This window comes from Prunus persica, chromosome G7, assembly GCF_000346465.2.
Source record: "Prunus persica cultivar Lovell chromosome G7, Prunus_persica_NCBIv2, whole genome shotgun sequence".
NCBI lineage: Eukaryota > Viridiplantae > Streptophyta > Magnoliopsida > Rosales > Rosaceae > Prunus > Prunus persica.
The window spans coordinates 13,585,991-13,609,955 of record NC_034015.1 but is presented as its reverse complement, the minus strand read 5'-3'; the positions used below and the strand labels follow the sequence as shown (position 1 = coordinate 13,609,955).

The 23,965-nt window shown below is 35.9% G+C and overlaps 4 protein-coding genes and 1 long non-coding RNA gene across 8 annotated transcripts; 2 read left to right on the top strand and 3 right to left on the bottom strand.

Annotated features, from left to right (window-relative positions):
• LOC18770674 (heat shock cognate 70 kDa protein) lies at positions 408-2,434 on the top strand. Its single transcript, XM_020569076.1, has 2 exons — positions 408-750; positions 848-2,434. The coding sequence occupies exons 1-2, from the start codon at positions 543-545 to the stop codon at positions 2,200-2,202; spliced, it is 1,563 nt and encodes a 520-aa protein (XP_020424665.1). The 5' UTR covers positions 408-542; the 3' UTR covers positions 2,203-2,434.
• LOC18770392 (heat shock cognate 70 kDa protein) lies at positions 6,154-8,298 on the bottom strand. The gene is made up of 3 exons (XM_007203580.2): positions 8,204-8,298; positions 7,858-8,099; positions 6,154-7,773 (listed from the first exon to the last, which is right to left on the bottom strand). The coding sequence occupies exons 1-3, from the start codon at positions 8,281-8,283 to the stop codon at positions 6,419-6,421; spliced, it is 1,677 nt and encodes a 558-aa protein (XP_007203642.2). The 5' UTR covers positions 8,284-8,298; the 3' UTR covers positions 6,154-6,418.
• Positions 14,450-17,660, bottom strand: LOC18771793 (heat shock 70 kDa protein 18). Of its 3 annotated transcripts, none has more exons than XM_007203297.2 (3): positions 16,547-17,660; positions 14,798-16,162; positions 14,450-14,632 (listed from the first exon to the last, which is right to left on the bottom strand). In XM_007203297.2, the coding sequence occupies exons 1-2, from the start codon at positions 17,421-17,423 to the stop codon at positions 14,799-14,801; spliced, it is 2,241 nt and encodes a 746-aa protein (XP_007203359.2). In that variant the 5' UTR covers positions 17,424-17,660; the 3' UTR covers positions 14,450-14,632; position 14,798. The 3 variants fall into 3 exon arrangements, with proteins under 3 accessions (XP_007203359.2, XP_020424652.1, XP_020424653.1); XM_020569063.1 differs by having other exon boundaries at positions 14,450-14,629; XM_020569064.1 differs by lacking the exon at positions 14,450-14,632 and adding an exon at positions 14,674-14,701.
• Positions 18,281-19,871, top strand: LOC109950430. The gene is made up of 5 exons (XR_002272619.1): positions 18,281-18,766; positions 18,999-19,211; positions 19,323-19,361; positions 19,468-19,531; positions 19,634-19,871. It is a non-coding gene; the product is annotated as an uncharacterized LOC109950430 (long non-coding RNA).
• Positions 21,630-23,738, bottom strand: LOC18770180 (heat shock cognate 70 kDa protein). 2 transcript variants are annotated; one of them, XM_020569067.1, is made up of 3 exons: positions 23,668-23,738; positions 23,322-23,563; positions 21,630-23,237 (listed from the first exon to the last, which is right to left on the bottom strand). In XM_020569067.1, the coding sequence occupies exons 2-3, from the start codon at positions 23,527-23,529 to the stop codon at positions 21,880-21,882; spliced, it is 1,566 nt and encodes a 521-aa protein (XP_020424656.1). In that variant the 5' UTR covers positions 23,530-23,563; positions 23,668-23,738; the 3' UTR covers positions 21,630-21,879. The 2 variants fall into 2 exon arrangements, with proteins under 2 accessions (XP_020424656.1, XP_020424655.1); XM_020569066.1 differs by lacking the exon at positions 23,668-23,738 and having other exon boundaries at positions 23,322-23,635.

The window sequence follows — 23,965 nt, the reverse complement described above, 5'->3', positions numbered from 1 at the left end:
GATTTGGTATTGGTATAATTGAAAATTTATACAAACCTTGTTTTCCATTCCTATTCAAAACAAACATAGGAAATGAAATAAAGTGGTATCTCCAAGTTACTTTCCCAGCATTACCAAATGTGGGAAAGGAATCTTCCATTTCCCATCTATTAGGAAATGACATATGAAATGATTTCCTCTCAAATTCATTCCGTAAACCAAACGGGGCCTTAGGGTGTGAGAACACCTCGTGGTATTTATCCAAAAAAAAAAAAAATTCCTTTTATTAATTACTGATTTATTTAAGATAGAGAAATATGCATTGGGAATAGTATAGCATTTTAAATCTCTTTCCTTGATTCTCGTATAGTATTAATCATGAAATTAAGCTCATACGTGTGTATTAGACTTTTCGCTTCCTTCCTCAGTAAGAAATGATTTATTAGACTTTTCGCCTCCTCTTCGTGTATAAATTTTCTTCCACATCTGGTTTCTGCACTTATTTAACTTCCTTGTTAATATTTGACATTCTTTTTGGAGCTTTTGAGCCGAGAAAATTAGTAATGGCAGAAGATAGCCATGCAATTGGGATCGATCTGGGGACAACATATTCGTGTGTGGCAGCTTGGCAGGCTGATCATGTAGAAATCCTGGTGAACGATCACGGTAACAGAACAACTCGATCTTATGTTACCTTCACTGATAGTAAGAGGTTGGTAGGAGATGAAGCATTTAACCAAGTCGGGAGGTTCCCCACCAACTCAATCTTCGGTAAAAATAAAATGAACTGATCAATTATAATTAATTTTTTTAATTATTTGTTTCCTTATCCTGACATAAGAATCTAAACTGGGAAATGATTTTACAGATGCAAAGCGGTTAATTGGTAGGAGATTTAGTGATGAAACTGTTCAAAATGATATCAAGTGCTGGCCATTCAAGGTCATTGAAGGTCGGGCCGACAAGCCCATGATTGTGGTTAACCACAAGGGTGAAGAGAAACAATTTGCTGCTGAAGACATCTCATCCATGGTTTTGGCAAAGATGCGGGAGATTGCCGAGTCCTACCTTTGCTCAAAGATTTCTGAAAGAAATGCAGTTATCACTGTCCCCTCTTACTTCAACGACTCACAGCGTCAGGCTACCTTAGATGCTGGCAAACTAGCCGGCTTAAAGGTGTTGCGTATCATCAATGAACCAACTGCTGCAGCCATCGCTTATGGAATCGACAAGAAGGCCGGTTGGTTTAGTAAGAGAAATGTGATGATATTTGATTGGGGCGGCGGTACTTTGGATGTGTCACTACTTACCATAGGCCATGGTGCCTTTGACGTGAAGGCCACTGCCGGAGATACTCACCTTGGCGGTGAAGACTTGGATAACAGAATGGTGAATTACTGCGTGGAAGAATTCAAGACAAAACAGAACGTGGACATTGGTGGAGACGCCAAAGCTCTTCGGAAGGCCAAAACTGCGTGCGAGAAAGCAAAGAAGGCACTTTCATTTTCCTTTGACACTGATATTGAAATCGACTCTTGGTATAAGGGTGAGGATTTTCACACAACTTTCACCCGGGACAAATTCGAAGAACTGAACATGGACATCTTCAACAAGTGCATGGAGCCTGTGAACAAGTGTTTGGAGGATGCCAAAATGGACATTAGCGAGGTCGATGACGTTGTTCTTGTTGGTGGGTCTTCTAGAATCCCCAAGGTTCAAGAGCTATTGCAGGAGGTTTTCAAGGGTAAGGAGTTATGCAAGAGCATAAATCCCGATGAGGCCGTGGCGTATGGAGCCGCTGTTCAAGCTGCATCCTTGAGTGGGAACGTAACTGGGAAGCTTCAAGACTTCACTCTCTTGGATGTCACCCCTCTATCACTTGGATTGGAGTGTGAGGAACGAGATAGTTCCAGGTTATACATGAATGTTGTGATTCCAAGAAACTCTAGGATTCCGGTGAGGAAGACAACAAGTGTAACTACTAGTTATGACTACCAAGAGTCTGTTAACTTCTCCATTTATGAGGGTGAAAGTAGCATAGCCAAAAATAATAATTTTTTAGGTGAATTCACCCTCCATGGCATTCCTCCGGCTCCCAAGCATGTTCCCAAGTTCAATGTTTATTTTGAAACGGACGCAAATGGAGTTTTGAGTGTCTCTGCTGAGGATATGTCCACTGGCCAAAAGAAAGGGATCAAAATCAAGCGTGAAAGAACAAAGTAACTCTTAAGGGAATATTGAGGATTAAGATAGCATCCACTATGTAGTAATTATTTAAGGGAAGTCGATGTGAACTTCTTTTGCTTGTGCATTTTCTGATTTGCTGTTTTTTTTTTCCCTTCTTCTTTTTCTTTTTCTTCTCTGGGTTGGATGTGGGGGAGTGTGCTTGTAAAAGACTTGCCTGATTTCTAGCGCGTACATCTTATAAGTAAAAACATATTTCTTCCCGCAAACATTCAAAAGAGCTTCAGTTTTTATTGTTGATTAAATTTTTGTGTCTTGCTCCTTAAAATCACCAAGTAGATTTGTTATAATGTTGTACACACACAATTGTTTTGGGTACTTATTACATACACAAAAAAATTGTAATGATTTTTTTATATATATGTAATATGTATGATGTTTTTGTATTTTTGATTACTTAGAGCATCTACAATGGACTCCTTAAACTATATTCTTAAACAAATTTTAGGGAAGAATTGGAAAAATATAACTTCAACCCTACTCTCTATCCATCTTTTAAAATAAGGGAACTTTTAAGAGCCCCTACATACGAGAAGAAAGAAAATAATTCTAGTGATGTGAGTTCCAAATCCTGACCCCGCTACAGGTATTTGGTAACAAGACTAACAAAAGTAGACCAGTCTCTTTCTCTCTCAAAGACTCTAATTATTGTTGACATTTACAAAGGTAGACTCAAAGACTTTAAATACCTACCGCACCTAATGTTTTCATGGAACTTTTTTTGGCACAACAACATAAAATATGTAATAAAGTTCTGCAAAGCTTGGGTTGTTTTTCTCTGTTGTCTTGGCTGTATCATTGAGTTTGGTGATTCATTTTGATTTGAAAAATCAACACGATGGAAAGCCAAAAAAAAAAAAGGTGAGGACGAAGTGGATTACCCATTAGCAAAAGTCACTCCCTATATATATTATAAAATTAAAAAAAGCAAAAGTCACAGTGACTAGTACTCATGTGTGAAATCATGACCGCGGCCATATTCAATAAAAAAATACAAAGGAAAGCGTTGATCACTCTTCAGAAAAAATATATAATAAAATAAAAGTGTATGCGAATTTTACAGTTCGATTTTGCATAAAAAAAAAACGAATATAATATAAGAGCATTTTTTGGAGAGTCTTCAAAATTTAATAAAATTTTAGTTAAAATAGTTAGAAAGTTATTATAGCAAACTACTTAAAAAGTGTTTCCTCTAACAATATTCTCTATTTTGACTCATTTCTAATATTGTATTATTTATGTAACCTCCTTTCTAAATTAAAAGTTTATTAAAAAAATTAGAAAGTAAGAAGTGAGAGAGGGTTGTGACTAGGGGTGGGCATCGGGACCGGAAAACCGGAACACCGAACAGAACCGGTGAAAAAAAACCGAAAAAAAAACCGGTTGACCAAAAAAGTCAACAAACCGGACCGAACCGGTTTCAACCGGTTCCGGTTCTAGTTTTACATCTCTCCGCACCGGACCGGACCGGTCATATATTTTATATTTATATTTTTATAAAATTTTAAAATCTAATGCCATTTTTTAACTTCTATAATCACTAATTTTCCAAGTTCAACTTCAAAAAATTTCTAAATGTATGAATTGGATTATTTGTTCATTTTTAAGCTAAAAAAATAAGTTTTTTATTATAATTTTTTTATTAAAAAAATTAAAAAAATAATAAATTAATAATCCGGTTCAAAACCGGAACCGGTCAGAACCGGACCGGAACCGGTTAGAACCGAACCGGCCGGTTTTTGAAATTTTTTTTGCCTAAACCGAACCGGTTAAATAATACCGGTTTCGGTTCCGATTTGAGGTGAGAACCGGACCGAACCGGACCGCGCCCACCCCTAGTTGTGACGCATGAGCCTAGGGAGAGAGAAGAGGAAGAAATAGCGAACCCTCAATTTCTCTCTCCTCCTCTGTAAATGTAGAGAGCCATATAACAAATCTGCTGGAGCTCGTTTTGCCTTCATTCTATCTAGTAACGTTTTCTTAAAATGTTTTTGTATTGCAAAAATGGAAAAAAGAATTTGCATTACCCATGCATATTTGACAACATTTTTCGAGAAAAAAATCAGTACAATCATATTCATTGATAATTTGTGCAATTGTTATGTTCTCATTTAAAAAATTATTTTTCAGAAACCAAAATTCACATTACCCTTCTAGACACGATTATTTACAAGCACTACCAAAACTTTTCCGTATAATTTAGGTACTGCCAAAAAGGTAATAAGGGGCATTAGGTTTCGGGGCAAAAAATTGGTAATTTGGTTTTGGCCTTAAAATGCAAATTTATTTTCAATTTAACTACTAAGATTTTTAGTAGTGCTCTTGAGAAAAAATAATTTTATAGCCCAGGCTAATTTTCAAGTTGCTGACGGTGATATCTTGTTGAGTCTAACCATTTACATAATTTATTTTCTTGGACTTTTCAACTATCAGTAAAACTGAAGTGGCTAAGATCATTCATAATAATTTATTCTTCCTCTTTTATTTACATAATTTAGATGTTAAAAGTAGTTTTTAAAAAATAAAATAAAATAGGCGATAGTATATTATTGATGAGCAAATAAAAGTATAGAGCAACTATGTGCCGAATATGAGTAAATCTTCTCTAGAGACCAAACACAACAACATGTTGAATTGATCTGGAGAGAATTACGCACAATCCAAACAACGAATATGAGTAATTCTTCTCTAGAGACCAAACACAACAACATGTTGAATTGATCTGGAGAAAATCATGCACAATCCAATCAATGACTAAAATTCACAGAAAATGAAACGGTTGGACCAATTCTCCAATTAATATAGAGTTGGTGGACCATTTGAACGAATAATTGAGTTGAAGAACATAATGCAACTCGAGTATAAGTTTGAAAATTATTTGAGTAAATAACCCAACAAATGAAAAATGACAGCTGGAAAGTCTTGGTCGTGATAGAAAGCTAAAAAGGTTAGGAAGAATGCTCATGACAGTGGCCATAAAGGATAAAAACAAGAAAAAATATAAAATCGTATATACATAACAAAACTAATACAATATCTAAGAATGTAGTTGTGAAATTGTTCATTTGAAAACATTTTTCGAAACAAAAACAGTTTAATCATGTTCAGTAATAATTTGTGAAATTGCTATATACTCATTTCAAAAATTATTTGTCAGAAACCTAAGCTCACATTATCCTTCATGTTCAGCCACTCAGACAAGATTTATTTATTTCTTTACTAGCACAACTAAAATGACTCACTAAAAACAAAGAGGAACAATCCTTTAGCTCCTTTTTTCCCAAAACCTTAATTTGAACATATATACAAGAATGAGTCACTAAAAACACATAAGGAAGAATTTCTGCACATGTGTCAAGACATAACTGGTAAATAAGTTGACTACTTCCAACTTCCAAGGGAATGAATATGAATAAAATATTTTCCAACAAAGAGATAAAATAAAATAAATTTTTTTGGAGCTGCATGGTCATTTATCTGTGTCATGCGAGGAAGAATTTTTATTTTATCTTTTGGGGTCAAGTAAAGAACTTCATTGAAAGACTCCCTTCAGAGTAGGAAGAAAGGTTGTGCCACTCATATCTCCTCATCCAATCATGCTGCGTTTCCATATTCTTAGTGAGAGAGAATGCGTTTTAATAATTGTGTAAGTGGACACATAGACGGCCGATGAGGTGAGGGTGATATATATTTGCGATGATGAGTTTGATAGTTGTGATTTTATTGTGAGTGTATTGGACAGTTGTGTGAATGTAAATATGTTTCTATCGTTTGTAAAAAAAGAAGAAAGAAGATAAATTGCCCTAATTTAATCTATAAATTATCTTCTTGTGTCTGTAATATGTACCAAATTAAACTTTTTTACAACGTTATAACAAATCTCCTTGATGATTATAAGGAGCAAGACACAAAAATTTAATCCAAAATAAAAACTGAAGCTGTCTTGAATGTATTTGCGGGAAGAAATATGTTTTTGCTCATAAGATGTGTGCGCTACAAAACAGGCAAGTCTTTTACAAGCACACTCCCCCACACCCCATCCCAGAGAAGAAAAAAAACCAGCAAATCACGAAAGGCACAAGCAAAAGAAGTTCACATCGACTTCCCTTAAAGATATTGTACTTAAACATGAAATCAAAGAAAATAATTACTTCATAGTAGATGCTATCTTAATCCTTAATATTCCCTTAAAAAGTTACTTTGTTCTGTCACGCTTGATTTTGATCCCTTTCTTCTGGCGAGTGGACATATCCTCAGCAGAGACACTCAAAACTCCATTTGCGTCCATATCAAAGTAAACAGTGAACTTGGGAACACCCTTGGGAGCCGGAGGAATGCCATGGAGGGTGAATTCACCTAAAAAATTATTATTTTTGGCTACTTTACTTTCACCCTCATAAATTGAGAAGGTAACAGACTCTTGGTAGTCATCAACAGTAGTTACATGTGTTGTCTTGCTCACCGGAATTCTTGAGTTTCTTGGAATCACAACATTCATGTAAAGCTCGGAACTATCATGTTTCACAAGCTCCAACCCAAGTGATAGAGGGGTGACATCCAAGAGAGTGAAGTCTTGAAGCTTCCCGGTTACGTTCCCACTCAAGGATGCAGCTTGAACAGCGGCTCCATACGCCACGGCCTCATCGGGATTAATGCTCTTGCACAACTCCTTACCCTTGAAAACCTCCTGCAATAGCTCTTGAACCTTGGGGATTCTAGAAGACCCACCAACAAGAACAACGTCATCGACCTCGCTTATGTCCATTTTGGCATCCTCCAAACACTTGTTAACAGGCTCCATGCACTTGTTGAAGATGTCCATGCTCAGTTCTTCGAATTTGTCGCGGGTGAAAGTAGTATGAAAATCTTCACCCTTATACCAAGAGTCAATTTCAATATCAGTGTCAAAGGAAAACGAAAGTGCCTTCTTTGCTTTCTCACACGCAGTTTTGGCCTTCCGAAGAGCTTTGGCGTTTCCACCAATGTCCACGTTCTGTTTTGTCTTGAATTCTTCCACGCAGTAATTCACCATTCTGTTATCCAAGTCTTCACCGCCAAGGTGAGTGTCTCCGGCAGTGGCCTTCACGTCAAAGACACCATTGCCTATGGTAAGAAGGGACACATCCAACGTACCACCACCCCAATCAAAGATCATCACATTTCTCTTGTTAAACCAACCGGCCTTCTTGTCGATTCCATAAGCAATGGCTGCAGCAGTTGGTTCGTTGATAATACGCAGCACATTTAAGCCCGCTAGTTTGCCAGCCTCTATTGTAGCCTGGCGCTGTGAGTCGTTGAAGTAAGAGGGGACAGTGATAACTGCATTTTTTGCTGAAATCTTTGAGCAAAGGTAGGACTCGGCAATCTCCCGCATCTTTGCCAAAACCATGGAAGAGATGTCTTCAGCAGCAAATTTTTTCTCTTCACCCTTGTGGTTAACCACAATCAAGGGCTTGTCAGCAGGACCTTCAATGACCTTGAATGGCCAGCACTTGACATCTTTTTGAACAGTTTCTTCATTAAATCTCCTACCAATTAACCGCTTTGCATCTGTAAAATCATTTTTAGATTATTATGTCAGGAAGGAAACAAATAAACAATTAAGTATAATTGATCATATCATTTTAATCTTACCGAAGATTGAGTTGGCGGGGAACCTCCCGACTTGGTTAAATGCTTCATCTCCTACCAACCTCTTACTATCAGTGAAGGTAACATAAGATCGAGTTGTTCTGTTACCGTGATCGTTCACCAGGATTTCTACATGATCAGCCTGCCACGCTGCCACGCACGAATAAGTTGTCCCCAGATCGATCCCAATTGCATGGTTATCTTCTGTCATTATTAATTTTCTCGGCTGAAAATCTTGAAGAAGACTGTAATAGATTAACAAGGAATTTAAGTAAGTGCAGAAAATAGATGTGGAATGAAATTTATACACGGAGGAAGTGAAAAGTCTAATAAACCAAAGCTTACGCACTACAATTGTAAGAGAGACTTCAGATCTGCTGTACCCAAATCCTCTGTACCCTTTTTGTCACCTATCCAAAATTTTGACATTTGTCCCTCCACCTAATTTAACCCTCCATACAACCAATGTGGTTTTGACACGTGTCAAATTATTTGAATATTCTCTTTTATTGAAACTTTGTCATTGTTAATGAAATTTGACAAGGGTCAAACCCCATTGATTTTAAGGAGGAGCTTTTCCATAATTTTAAGGAGCCAAGCCGTGCTCATAAATCAAAGGGCACACATTGGCTCCTTAAAACTAAAGAGGAGCTCCTCCTCACAATAAATGAGAGTCTTACACTTGCCAAATTCCAAAAGAACAAAGGGTCAAAAGAATTCAAAAGGAACCAATGAAGTGTTAGTTGGATTAGCTCATGCCTTTGATGTGCTCCCAAGTGGTCTTGGGTTCAAACCCCCACGGTACCAGTGTGTGAGTTTTCCCCTCCCTCCCACTTTCTAACTTTGGTACCAAAAAAAAAAAAAAAAAAAAAAGAATTATAAAAAATTAACAAGTCTCAAAACCCGATTTGTTTTGAGGAGGATCCTCAGTTTTAAGGAGCCAGTCCAGTAACGTGCTCGCCCCTTTACAACTGAGTTTGATCCCCCTCCTAGTCATTGATGGGCCTACAAAGACGCAAGGAGATGTAGTTGCACCTCCCTTCGCCGAAGAAAGCGTTGAAGGTGCGGAAAGTTGCACATCCCCTCAGTCTTGTTGATTTTTAAAAAGGAGTTGTAAGTGGATAAAATTGAAATGGGAAATCATTAACCTAAAAAAAAAAAAAGAGGAGATAGATGAGAGTGTATGTAATATTTTTTTTAACAAAAATTAGGGCCGGGCAAAAGAGAAGAGAGGAGAGAGAAGAGTGTGGGTAATATTTATTTGAGGAATGCTAGCAACCTTCTCTTTAATCTTCTCTTTTGGACTTTCTCCCTTCTCTTCATGACATGTGTCACTTTCTCTCCACTTCAAATAATGTCATTAATACATTAGACAATGTATGTTTTGTTTTCCAAATTTACCCTTGTTAAATGCATTGGACAAACTAACTTTTATTTCCACCTTGTTAAAAAAATTAAAAGATAATTTTAAATTCTTCCACAAAATTAACGTCAGTTTTTTTTAAAATAAAAAAAAAATTCTGTTTACTACCTTTTTTTGTGGAGGGAAGGGAGAATGGATTTTGGGGTATGGATTGAAGGAGGAGAGTGAGAAGTACAGTGCACGGTGGGTTGGGTTTTTTTTTTTTTTTTTTTTCTCTTTTCTTTGTTTCTTTTTATCTTTTAACTTTTTTAATCAATTGGAATGTTCATTAATTTAAAAAATATATTTATCTGTATTTTTTTAAAATTCCATAATTTTGAACGGTTTTATTGCAATACTTATTTTTGAAACCAAAAAAAGTTTTTTTTAGGGAAGTATACTTCGCTTTTATTTTTAAATATTTATTTAATTGAACTTTTAATGTTTATTTTTTAAATTTAATTGTCTAAGTTAAGTTGTAAATTGAAGGAAATATAAAGTTAATACATTTAATAAGGGTAAATTTGGGAACAAAAGATATATTGTCCAATGCATTAATGTCATTGTTTTAAGTGTTAAGAAAATGACACATGTCATGAGGAGAAGGAAGAATGTCCAAAAAAGAAAATTAGAGATAAGGTTGCCAGCATTTCCTTATTTATTTAACATAAATTTGGGCCGGGCATGAGCCCACCCTGCTACATGCTGGAACCACCCTTGTCCCAGTATATTAGAGTAATTCAACAATATGTATTTTTTTTATTTTTAATTATGACAAATTATAATTTAGGTGCTACATTCCGAAACAGCCAAAGTTCATGCACCAAAATTGTATTGAGAAAAAAAAAATTAAACAAAGAAAATTCTCGTAGTGAAAGTCTATCAATGATTCGTATGAGAGAGAATTTAGAGTGTATGTATCTTCTCAGTAGTTATTGCTTATTTGTTAACTTATATCATGTTTATTAACTTGGAATCAGAATGAATGCATGATGACTCATGATTACTAGTAATCATAATATTACCCCGTCACCATGGAGTCTGATCCTTCATTTTTCAAGAATATGGATGCGGGCCCCACTCTTGTTTTGATTCCTAAAGTGTTAGCAAACACTGAAATGATCATGATTTGCCTCTTAATAGGTTTTTGTTTGCTGCTTGGAGCCTCCGGCTTTTGTGTCGTTTCTTCCTGCTTGGGGTTAGCTTAATGATATCAAATTTCGACCAAAAAAATAAAGGTTACTTTTTTATCTTCGATTTATTTTTTTAGATTTTGAAATCATATTCCTTGTATTATTAAGTCACAGTTATTTTGATTTTTCAAAGAACCACTACTAGTTAGGAAGGAGATAATTATTGGAGGCTTCACCATCAACGCAACATGACATTGACGATGACCATGAATATAACATATGTAGCTTACGATCAAAAAAAAAAAGAGGAGACTTTGGAAAAGTCAAAGAAGAGAGAAATTTTTTAAAAGAAACCAAAATGGACAAAATTGCCTTTATGTATTTTTGGATTTCCCAATGAATCAGTTACATTTGCATGTCTTTGATTTAAAAATAGAAAACTTTTTTTATCTTTTTCGAAAAAACTTTGGCCTTAAAGTGAAAGTTTTTTTTTTATGGCTAAAACCTAAATTAACTAAAAAAAATATATGCAACTCAGCTGAAAGTCTTTATAATGATGAGACGGGTCACCACAGATATGAATTCACAACGCCTAGCACTAAAAAGATAAATAAATAAAAAACACGAAACCCACTTCATTATGTCTCTATATCCAATCACAATAAGGAAAAAGAATCAAGATTCCTTGTATTCAAATTACCACTTCTCTTTTAGTTTCTTCTTATCAATAAATTTTGAGAAATTCTTCCTCTCTCTCTCTCTCTCTCTCTCTCTCTCTCTCTCTCTCTTTCTCGGAAAAAGAGTGGGGCCCTTGAGTTGTGCAAGGAGTTTAGAGATGGTGCTCTTTTTTTCTTTTTTTTATCACATGTGAAAGGGCAAGTTTTCAAAAGGACCCGGGTCTTACGAAGTTCAATAGAACTCTCGAGTGTAAAGGTAAGATGATTTCTAGTTGCCATTGTAGTCTTCCAAGCAGGGACGGACTCAAAGTTTTAAAATAGGATGAGTTAGATTAACCTTAAAGTGAGTTGTTAGATTTTGAATTAGGCTAAACCTTAAACATATATACTAACTAATACTATAGATATAAAAAAGAGGGTGGGGAGAGGAAATCTCACTTGGGCTATAGGCCTATAGCCCTGATTCTCATTGTCCATGGCATAAGACCGTCCCAAATAGAAAGGAAAAAGAAAAAAGAGAGGAAAAAGTATGAGTTCAACATTTCTATTTGATGAAAAAAAACACATCATAATCATCTTGCGGTGTAGTTTCTAATTAATGATTGTCATAGTTGAACAAAGACTTGAAGTATTGGTTGTTTAGAGCCAATGGAAAATAGATGACAAGTATTTTCTTAAAAAAATTTCTTCTTGTGGTGATGCCAATACTGAGAGTATAAATTTAAATCCCACACGGAGAAATTGGGAAGACACAGAGTTTTAAAAATGTTGCCATGAGTTCGTTTTGCAATTAGTTTTTGAATCACATATGGCATAAAAACTTTGGGACTATTTCAATGTGATATAAAAAGGAGTATGAGTGAGGGTTTAAAAGAAATATTTTTGCTCAACACTTTAACCCTAATGTGTACTCTCATTATCATTCTCAACACTTGATATGTTTCCATTGGCATAATCATAGTTAACTCTTTGCTTTGTATTTATAGAACCATAGTTATGTCAATAGACACGTGTCAAGTGTTGAGAATGGTGATGAGAGTACACCTTGGATTAAAGTGGTGAGCAAAAATACTTCCAAAGTTTAAATAGCTAATTATATGTGTTATTAGATTAATTCAAGGGTCTAACTCCATAAATTTTTGTACGTACTTGCATTTAGTTCATTATAATTGTCCTCTATGATAATAAGGAAGGGAGACACACGCAAAATTGCTATGAGATATCAAACATTCTGATTGAAGCTATAAACTAAATTGTGACAAATTAGCATATGTGGGTTGCGCCAGTTGGTCAAGACAACATGTTTGCCCTTTTGCACCCTAGTTAGACATCCTCCATATACAATAGAATAATTTAGCATATCATATTCCAAAAGAAAATTTGTGACAAATTATAATTTAGATATTAGATTCAAAAATAACCAAAGTTTAGGCACGAAAAGTGTATTGAGAAAAAAAAATTAATCAAAGAAAATTCAGAGCCTATTGAAATTCTATCGATGATTCGTATGAGAGATAGTGTATGTGTCTTCTCATTATTGTGTATTTTACTTATGACACGTTTCCTAACTTGAATCAGAATGAGCATGAATCAGAGTGATTACTGATGACCAATGTTTAATCGTCGTCTGTTGATTTTTAGGACGATTTTTTTCTGTTGTGTTTTCTTTATCTTATTGACTGACTGTGCAAGGTCGTTGCTGAATTACTGTGCAAGGGATATCTTTTTTTTATCTTCAATCTACTTTCTTAGATTCCAAAATGATATGATTCCTTCCTAGGATCCTTATCCTACTTTTGTTGCTTTAAAGTCTTTTTCTAGGTCACCAGAAAAGCAAATGAAGCTACTTTTTATTTTCTGCTCAATTATTAGTTCTCCATTATTTGCTGCTTCAGCCAAAGGGAATTTGCCATCCAACAGCCTTATGAGCGAAGAAACCATGCAGTGCAGCTCCCCAAATTCCTCCTCCAGAGCCAACAAAAAAGAGCAGCCCCACAAAAGTGTACCATGAAAACCCGATCAAGTGACACATACCCCAAAACATGTGATAAAACATGGAAAGTTTGTCTCCCACCAAAACAAAAGAAATATTACCTCAACTAGGAGGACCCCTTCCCCTTAATAAAGCAGCCGAATCGTACTGTGCCCACTCTTAAAAAGCAACACTACAAAAGCAGCAGAATCGTACCGTGCTCACCCTAAAAAAGCAACACTACTTGCTAGCAATGAGAGAATTATTGGAAACTTCACCATCAACGCAACATGACATTGACGGTGACCATGAATGTAACACGTACCGTGCTCACCCTAAAAAAGCAACACTACTTGCTAGCAATGAGAGAATTATTGGAAACTTCACCATCAACGCAACATGACATTGACGGTGACCATGAATGTAACACATACGTAGCTTACAACCCAAGGAAAAAAAATTTGTCCAAAAAAAAAAAAAAAAAAAAAAAACCCAAGGAAAAAAAAAACACATGCAGCTGCATGCAAGTCAGCTGAAAGTCTTTGTAATGATGAGAAGCCGACAGGTCACCCACCACAGATGTGAACTCACAATGACTAGCACTAAAAGAAAAAGAGCACGAAACCCAATTCATTACTCTATATCCAATCACAATTAAGGAATGAGAATAAAAAATTTCTTGTATTAAGTTCTTTTAAATACTGTTTTATATTTGTACAAGGCAAGTTTTGGGCCCGTGAGTGGTGCTCAAGGATTATAGGGTTCAAAATTTATATTTGATGGGAAAAAAAAAAAACCCATGTCATAATCTTCAATATTGTAGTTCCTCTTCAATCGTGAATTTGGTTGTCGAATTTTGCAAATCTCGAATATAATATGGTCTGATTGTGGTTACTGGCCCGAGAGTAGTTTTTCATTCGTCTACCCTAATTTGATTTATTTTGTAAGGGGCCTTGATATTTGCTTATCCCAAATGTGCCTTGTTTTTTTTCTCTTTTTTATGCACTTACATTTATTTTGTTATTTTCCTTCTCAAATCCACATCGATGTTGCTAAGGAGCAGGGTTGGTACTGCATCTGTTTCTATAATTTTCCACTTTTTGTATGGCGTGATTGTATTCAGGCTGTGAATCTTTTAACTAAGATTATGCTCTTATTCTAGATCATGAATTGTGGATCGACTATTTTGGTGAATTATATCCACAAAAAAAGGTCCCCAAGTAATTTTTCATTAAAAAAAACCCAAATGTAAAGGCCCAAAGGGGAGCCCAACCTAAACATGAAAGAAGACCAAATGGTTTAGAGAACTTAGTGGGTTTTTGGTGTCGTAATTGGATTGTTCATTACTAAGCTCGAATGAGCCAAACAAAAGAAATCAAGCCCAATACCAGCTCCAGCCGAATGAACCCAATTTGTAGTTAACCAGTTTGCAAAACAAAATATCAAATATATAGCACAGTTTAAACTTTACATAGTTCAAATATAACGAGTAATAATTAAGCATTAACAAGAAAACAGTGAGGCACCACATGGTGAGGATCATTGAGTTCTGCAATGCGGTGCAGCGTAGACGGCCACAGGAATATTGGGGCTGCTGAAGTAGATCACCAAAAAAAAAAAAAAAAAAAAAAACCATGATTTCACCCTAAAACAATATAACCTGCTACAAGTTAACAAAGTAAAGATATATCAAATTGATTTGATTTTATAATATATTCTGTTTCAGCGGTAGCATGGCATATGGATTATCATTTCTTACCTCATCTCTTAGTTCTCTGCATTCCCTCAGACTTCTTCGGTTTGTCACGGTTGATTATGATCTCTCTGTTTTGGCCAGTGGACCTATCGACAGCAGAGACACTCAAGATGCCATCGGGATCAATTTCGAAGAAAACATCGAATTTATGAACATGTTTGGGAGCTGGAGGAATGTCACGGATGCTGCATTCACCCAGAAAGTTGAGATTTGCTGGTATGCTACTGTCACTCTCATATATGGGAATGTTCATGAGAATTTGGCCATCTATATTAGTGCACAATTCTAGTTTCTTGTCCACGGGAATTAGAGAGTTTCTTGGAATCAACTGCATGAATTTCTTATCTGCAACACCAAGTGCCAGAGGAGTGATGTCCTTGAGTGTGTAGTCCTGAATAAACTCCCCCTTTCCATTCCCAGTCAAGGCTGCGGCTTGAACCGCAGCGCCATATGCCACTGCTTCATCCGGATTAACGCCCTTGCACAGCTCCTTCCCCTTGAAAAACTCCTGCAATAGCTGTTGCACCATGGGAATTCTAGTAGAGCCACCAGCAAGAACAACATCGTCGACACGGCTTACGTCCATGTTAGCATCCCTTAAGCACTTCTTCACAGGCTCCATACACTTGGTAAATAATTCCCTGTTTTGTTGTTCAAATATGGCCCGAGTAAAAGTTATGGTGAAATCAGTATTCTCACACAAACAGTCAATTTCAACGTCAATGTCAGACTCAAATGAGAGTCTCTTCTTTGCCTTCTCACATTCATTTTTTAACCTCCTAAGAGCTCTCTTGTTTCCACTAACGTCCAATTTATGCTCCCTCTTGAATTCCTCAACACAGTAGTTCACCAATCTGTTATCGAAGTCTTGGCCGCCAAGGTGAGTGTCTCCAGCCGTTGCCTTGACTTCAAAGTCACCAGAAGTGCTAATGGTAAGCAATGACACATCTAAAGTGCCACCACCCAAATCAAATATCATCACGTTTCGCGGGCTACTCCAACCGGCCTTCTTGTTAAGGCCATAATCAATGGCAGCAGCACTTGGTTCATTCATAATACGCAACACGTTTAGGCCAGCAGACATGCCCGCATCTTTTGTAGCTCGGCGCTGCGAGTCATTGAAGTAAGCAGGGACCGTGATAACTGCATTTTTCACAGTTGAGCCCAAGTAGGTCTCGGCAATCTTCCTCATCTTTACCAGAACCATGGATGAGATATCTTCAGCAGAACATTGTTTCTCTTGGCCATTGTGGGTGACCACAATCACGGGCTTGTCACCTGGACCTTCAATGACCTTGAATGGCCAGAGCTTCACATCACTTTGAACAGAGGCGTCACTGAATCTCCTACCGATTAACCTCTTTGTATCTGCAAATGGATGCCAAGTTCTATCAGATAGCACGAGTTTAAGTAGGAATCTAATATAATAGCTTATTAACCAATACATTAACTTTTTTTTCTCACCATGGGAGGATCTTACTGAAAGTTACGACAATTTTAACTTCCTCAAAAAATTCTTAAACTACAATTCATGCAAACATATATTAGCTGGCTCTGGCAGTAAAAATCAAAATCAATCTTTGGATTTGTTCAAGCAAAGATTATGGGTAGTGTTGATTCACAATCTAGCTAGATAGCTTAGAAAAAGTGACAATTTCATATATATACTTATGATTATAGTTCTAAGTGAATATAATTAAAAAGGAGACAGTAAACGTGCAGTTTAATCCTACATATGAATATGATACGTACCAAAGATGGAGTTGGGTGTGTTTCTGACGACTTGGTTAAATGCTGCATCACCTACCAGATTAGTCTCATCAGTTTCAGTGAAGGCAACATAAGATGCAGTCTTCCTGTTCCCGTGATCGTTCAGTATAACCTCTACATGATCCTTCTGCCACACTGCTACGCGGGAATACGTTGTCCCCAGATCGATCCCGATTGCGTACTCTTCTTTTTCTTGAGGAGCAGAGGCAGAAGAAGCATGTCCAAGTTTTAAGGTGCGCTGTGGATCCAGACGCATTTCCTCCTTCAACAATAAGTCATACAACTCATCCCAACCACTTACTGGAGAGTGGTTTATCCTTGCACGAAAGGGATTGTACTCCTCTGGTAATCCCGCCAGGATGTGTACATGAACTAGTTCGGGAAATTCCAGAGGAGCACCGGCAGCTGCAAGATCGGTCGCCAGCTGTTTGATTATTTCCAGATAGTCAGCCATCGGAATGGTGGGATCTTTCTTCACTTTGTGTAGTTCGGATTTAAGCTGATAGATGCTAGCATGAGAGAGATGGGCGAAGTGTTGCTCGAGATTTTGCCAGACCTTTCGTGAAGAGTCAGCTCCGTCCATGACCATTTGTTGGAGAATTCCAGATAGAGTGGCTCTCATCCAATTCAAAGCCTGTTGATCTCTGTCGAACCAACTCAAACCCTTTTGAACTCTGCCCGACCAATTACTAAGGGTAGACTCAATTAGGCCCGGACGAGGCTCTGTTCCATGAATGATTCCAGAAAGATTGTGGTAGTTAAAATATGAAAGAGAGAAAGATTTCCACTGTTGATAGTTATATATATCAGACGTAAGTTTGATTGCAACCGGAAATGGTGGCATGTTCTCTACGGCCATGGAAGCACCAGGTCTAGGAGACTGGCTAGAAGCAGAAGTTGATGAGTTTTTTTTTTTTTTTGGCAGTCGGTATGGAGGGGAAGTTGATGAGTAACGAGTTGATTATCTTAATTTGAAATATATATATATATATATATATATGTAATGATCCCTCAAATTATTTGACAGACACCTCGTAAGGCTTCATTTGCATTATATTTCAATAATTTGAACTGTCTAACTTTTAACTATTCTTTCAAAGATCATCTCTACAAAAAAAAAAAAAAAAAAAAATTCCAATTTGAAACCATTAATTTGACTACTCAAATAATAGTTGTCATTATTTTTTTTTTTAAGCACCATGTTTGTCTATTATGTTGGCCATAATTATATGCCTTAATGATTTTTTTTTTAGTTAAAGTTAGGAAGGCAGAGGGGAAACTCATATTAGTACCATGGGGACTTAAACTCAGGAACACTTGGGAGCACACCAAAAGTCTGGGCCAATCCAACTAACACCTCATTAGTGTCTTAATGATGTTCAATTTGTCTTATTTTCTGTAAGAATGATCTATGAATTAAGAATGATCTATAAATGAAGATGAGAAAAGTATACGATTTGGATCGTACTATGTGGCAATGGATATGGATTATAATTAGGTTGGAAACAAGGTTGTGACTTTTTTATTCGCTACTCTCCATATAATATATTATCAAAGTTCAATTGGGTTGATTCACTTAATTAAGATTGGTTAATCTTAATCTTATATTTTATGAAAAATGCTATTAGAGAGGTGGTACACAATGTGGTATAAAAATATGATAAGTCTAGCATTACCCATATTTTATTGTTTTTTATTTGTCTATAATTTGTTTGGATTTGTGAAACTTTGATTTATTTTCTATTTGTCTACAATTTGTTTGGGTTTGTGAAACTTTTATTCATTGTTGATATTTAGACACAACTTTAAAACACGTACCTCAGCTAATGTTTTCATGGATTTTTTTTTTTTTTTTTGGCACAATAACGTAACACGATTGTCTCGGCTTGGCGGTGTCTTTGAGTGTGCGCAACTTCCTTGGTGATTCATTTTGAATAATCAACAAGATTGTCACTGTTGTAAAAGTAGAGTCCCCAAATGCCTATAAAAGTTTCCCCCTTCCCTAACTCAATACACACATTCAATGAAGAGAAAACATTCCCCTTCTCTCTCTCTCAATTCTCTCCATAATTCCTCTTGATTTATAACAGTCACCATATACATGGAAGTCTTGGTCGTGATAGAAAGCAAAAAAGGTGTGGACGAAGGGGATCACCACAAGCAAAAGTCACTCTCCCGATATTAAAAAAACAAAAGGAAAATGTTAGCAACCTTCTCTCTAACGTTCTCTTTTGGACCTTCTTCCTTCTTTGCTTGACACGTGTCACTCTCCTTACACATAAAACAATGCTATTAATTATATAAAAACTAAAAATTATATTTCCATATTTGCCCTTGAAGCTAAAACGTCTTCTCTTTGCTTTATCTTTCAGAAGACGCTCTGCATTTTCAACTCTCAGGCTCTATTAAATATACTTCTCATCTTTTTTCGTAGGCACAAGCAAATCTTGGACTGTCTAATGATCGGATGAAAAGCTCCTTGCCAAGACAGGCACGATATATCAGTTTTCTTTTGGAATTACCTTTTAGGTGCATATATAACATATACATGTCAAGGTGTTTTTTTTTTATGTTATAGGAACAAGCACACACAAGGAATGATGCTTCTGATAACTACAGGGATACTCATGAATGCTTGCAACAAATAGTAAGTATACCATAGGTGATACACAAATTCTTCTTTTCAGCACTTAATAATCATAACCTTTTATTGAATTTTACTTATGAATAAATCTTGTTTTTCTTTGATATGTTATAGGATGAATATGAGACTCTTGAAGGGCATAATGGAATGAAAGTAAATATGGACTGGATGGAAATTTAATATTGTCATATATGATTTATTTGTATTTATTACTAATATATTTGTATTAATTAAGGTGCATATCTACTATATGTAACAGGCAAATTATAATTTGTGGACCTCAGACATGCATGAATATTTTGCTGGTCAAGCTACACAAGATGGTATTGTTATAAGAACTTTTTATTTATTTATTTATAGAATTTTTATTTATTTATAAGAACTTTGTTTATGCTTGTTTGACCAATTGAATTTTGTGGTAATAGGAATAGTTGATACATATTAGAGAAGATTTGCATATGAAGCCTCGGAAGATGAGTAGTGAAGTCGTATACTTTTGAAGAAGAGAAGTGAAGCGAAGTCTGGGAAGATTAATCATCTTTCGTTTCTACTACTACTAGACTCTGGAAATTTTTGGGAAGACTTTAATATTGTATAAAGATTTCACTATTTGTGTTTTGTAACCGTTGCTAATATTAAAATGTGTTATTTTGTTTCTACTCAGATTTGGGGGACATTTTTGTTTATTTAGTAGTATAAGAAATGCAATCAAACCCTTTGTGTTAAAAAAAAAAAAAAAAAAAAAAACCGAACATTACTTCTTCTTTTTTTTTAAAAAAAACAGACATTTTCTTTTTAAAAAAAAATTAATAAAATGGTAAGAAAGTTATGATTTTTTTTTTGGGATAAATTGAATACATTTAATAAGGGTAAACTTGGAAAGTAAAATTTAGCTTGTATAATATATTAATGGTTTTATGTGTAAGGAGAATGACACATGTCAAGCAAAGAAGGGAGAAGGTCCAAAGAAGAAGGTTAGAGAGAAGGTTGCTAGCATTCTCCAAAACAAAAGGCAAAAGTCACGATGACTACTACAAATAAATGAACGGTTATTTACTCAAATGGTCCATCAATTATATATTAATCGGTAAATTAGTCCTACCGTTAAACTCTATCAATATTACCATTAATTTGAGAGTTAAAATCCTCAATTTATACTAAAATATTAATTAATTAATTAAAATCTATATAAAATACTATAAAAATTAGATAAGACCATTTGAGCAAATAACCCAATAAATTAAAAAGGGCAGCTGAAAAGTCTTGGTCGTGATAGAAAGCTAAAAAGGTAAGGAAGAATGCTCATGACAGTGGCCATAAAGGATCAAAACAAGAAAAAATATTAGATGGTATGCATAACAAAACTAACACAATATAGCAAAACTGGAAAACAAAAATGTTCATTTAATTTGAAAACATTTTTCGACAACAAAAACAGTAAAATCATGTTCAGTAATAATTTGTGAAATTGTTATATACTCATTTCAAAAATTATTTGTCAGAAACCTAAACTCACATTACCCTTCATGTTTTGCCACTGACACGATTTAATTATTTCTTTACAAGCACAACTAAAATGACTCACTAAAAACAAAGAGGAACAATCCTATAGCTCTATTTTTTCCCAAAAATCTAGTTTGACATATATAAAAAATGAGTCACTAAAAACACATAAAAAAATGTGTCAAGACATAACTGGTAAATAAGTTGACTACTTCCAACTTCCAAGGGAATGAATATGAATAAAATATTTTCCAACAAAGAGATAAAATAAAATAAATTTTTTTGGAGCTGCATGGTCATTTATCTGTGTCATGCGAGGTTAAGAATTTTTATTTTATCTTTTGGGGTCAAGTAAAGAACTTCATTGAAAGACTCCCTTCAGAGTAGGAAGAAAGGTTGTGCCACTCATATCTCCTCATCCAATCATGCTGCGTTTCCATATTCTTAGTGAGAAAGAATGCATTTTAATAATTGAGTAAGTGGATATATTATTTCCATTTAGCTGTATAAAAGCGAATTGATGGTGTTCATATACTAATAATAATAGTTTGCCTTAATTAATTAGCTTTTAATTCAGAGTTATTTATCTTCAGTTGGTTGGAGGAGATCTCAGGTTCTACTCACATAAACGACTGATGAGGTGAGAATGATATATTTTTGCGATGATGAGTTTGATATCTAGTTGTGATTTTATTGTGGGTGTATTGGACAGTTGTGTGAATCTATTGACCTATTATAAAATTACCCTTGTAAATATATTTCTATCATTTGTATAAAAAAAGAAGAAAGAAGATAAATTGCCCTAGACGTCTGTAATATGTACCAAATTAAACTTTTGAACAACGTTATAACAAATCCCCTTGATGATTATAAGGAGCAAGACACAAATTTAATATAAAAAAATGAAGCTCTCCTGAATGCTTGCGGGAAGAAATATGTTTTTACTTGTAAGATGTCTGCGCTACAAATCAGGCAAGTCTTTTACAAAGCACAGTCCCCACACCCAACCCAGAGAAGGAAAAACCAGCCAATCACGAAATGCACAAGCAGCCAGCAAAAGAAGTTCATATCGACTTCCTTATTCCATGCTATCTTAAACATAGATATGAAATCAAAGAAAATAATTATTTTATAGATGCTATCGTAATCCTTAATATTCCCTTAAGAGTTAGTTCTTGGTTCTGTCACGGTTGATTTTGATCCCTTTCTTCTGGCCAGTGGACATATCCTCCGCAGAGACGCTCAAAACTCCATTTGCGTCCATATCAAAGTAAACAGTGAACTTGGGAACATGCTTGGGAGCCCGAGGAATGCCATGGAGGGTAAATTTACCCAAAAAGTTATTATCTTTGGCTATTCTATTTTCACCCTCATAAATGGGGAAGGTAACAGACTCTTGGTAGTCATAAACAGTAGTCACACTTGTTGTCCTCCTCACCGGAATTCTTGAGTTTCTTGGAATCACAACATTCATGTAAAGCTTGGAACTATCATGTTCCATACTCTCCAACCCAAGTGATAGAGGGGTGACATCCAAGAGAGTGAAGTCTTGAAGCTTCCCAGTTACGTTCCCACTCAAGGCTGCAGCTTGAACAGCGGCTCCATAAGCCACGGCCTCATCAGGATTAATGCTCTTGCACAACTCCTTACCCTTGAAAACCTCCTGCAATAGCTCTTGAACCTTGGGGATTCTAGAAGACCCACCAACAAGAACAACGTCATCGACCTCGCTTATGTCCATTTTGGCATCCTCCAAACACTTGTTAACAGGCTCCATGCACTTGTTGAAGATGTCCATGTTCAGTCCTTCGAATTTGTCGCGTGTAAAAGTTGTATGAAAATCTTCACCCTTATACCAAGAGTCAATTTCAATATCAGTGTCAAAGGAAAACGAAAGTGCCTTCTTTGCTTTCTCACACGCAGTTTTGGCCTTCCGAAGAGCTTTGGCGTCTCCACCAATGTCCACGTTCTGTTTTGTCTTGAATTCTTCGACGCAGTAGTTCACCATTCTGTTATCCAAGTCTTCACCGCCAAGGTGAGTATCTCCGGAAGTGGCCTTCACGTCAAAGACACCATGGCCTATGCTAAGTAGTGACACATCCAACGTACCACCACCCCAATCAAATATCATCACATTTCTCTTTTTAAACCAACCGGCCTTCTTGTCGATTCCATAAGCAATGGCTGCAGCAGTTGGTTCGTTGATAATACGCAGCACATTTAAGCCCGCTAGTTTGCCAGCCTCTATTGTAGCCTGGCGCTGTGAGTCGTTGAAGTAAGAGGGGACAGTGATAACTGCATTTTTTGCTGAAATCTTTGAGCAAAGGTAGGACTCGGCAATCTCCCGCATCTTTGCCAAAACCATGGAAGAGATGTCTTCAGCAGCAAATTTTTTCTCTTCACCCTTGTGGTTAACCACAATCAAGGGCTTGTCAGCAGGACCTTCAATGACCTTGAATGGCCAGCACTTGACATCTTTTTGAACAGTTTCTTCATTAAATCTCCTACCAATTAACCGCTTTGCATCTGTAAAATCATTTTTAGATTATTATGTCAGGAAGGAAACAATTAAACAATTAAGTATAATTGATCATATCATTTTAATCTTACCGAAGATTGAGTTGGCGGGGAACCTCCCGACTTGGTTAAATGCTTCATCTCCTACCAACCTCTTACTATCAGTGAAGGTAACATAAGATCGAGTTGTTCTGTTACCGTGATCGTTCACCAGGATTTCTACATGATCAGCCTGCCACGCTGCCACGCACGAATAAGTTGTCCCCAGATCGATCCCAATTGCATGGTTATCTTCTGTCATTATTAATTTTCTCGGCTGAAAATCTTGAAGAAGACTGTAATAGATTAACAAGGAATTTAAGTAAGTGCAGAAAATAGATGTGGAAGAAAATTTATGCACGGAGGAAGTGAAAAGTCTAATAAATCAAAGCTTACGCACTACAATTGTAAGAGAGACTTCAGATCTGCTGTACCCAAATCCTCTGTACCCTATTTGTCACCTATCCAAAATTTTGACATTTGTCCCTCCACTTAATTGAACCCTCCATACCACCAATGTGGTTTTGACACGTTCAAATTATTTGAATATTCTTTTTTATTAAAATTTTGTCATTGTTAATGAAATTTGTACTACAGACGGAAAAGGAGGGTTTAGGGTTTAGGGTGTATTGAAAGTCTATTGAAAGTCTATCAATGATTCGTATGAGAGAGAATTTAGAGTGTATGTATCTTCCCAG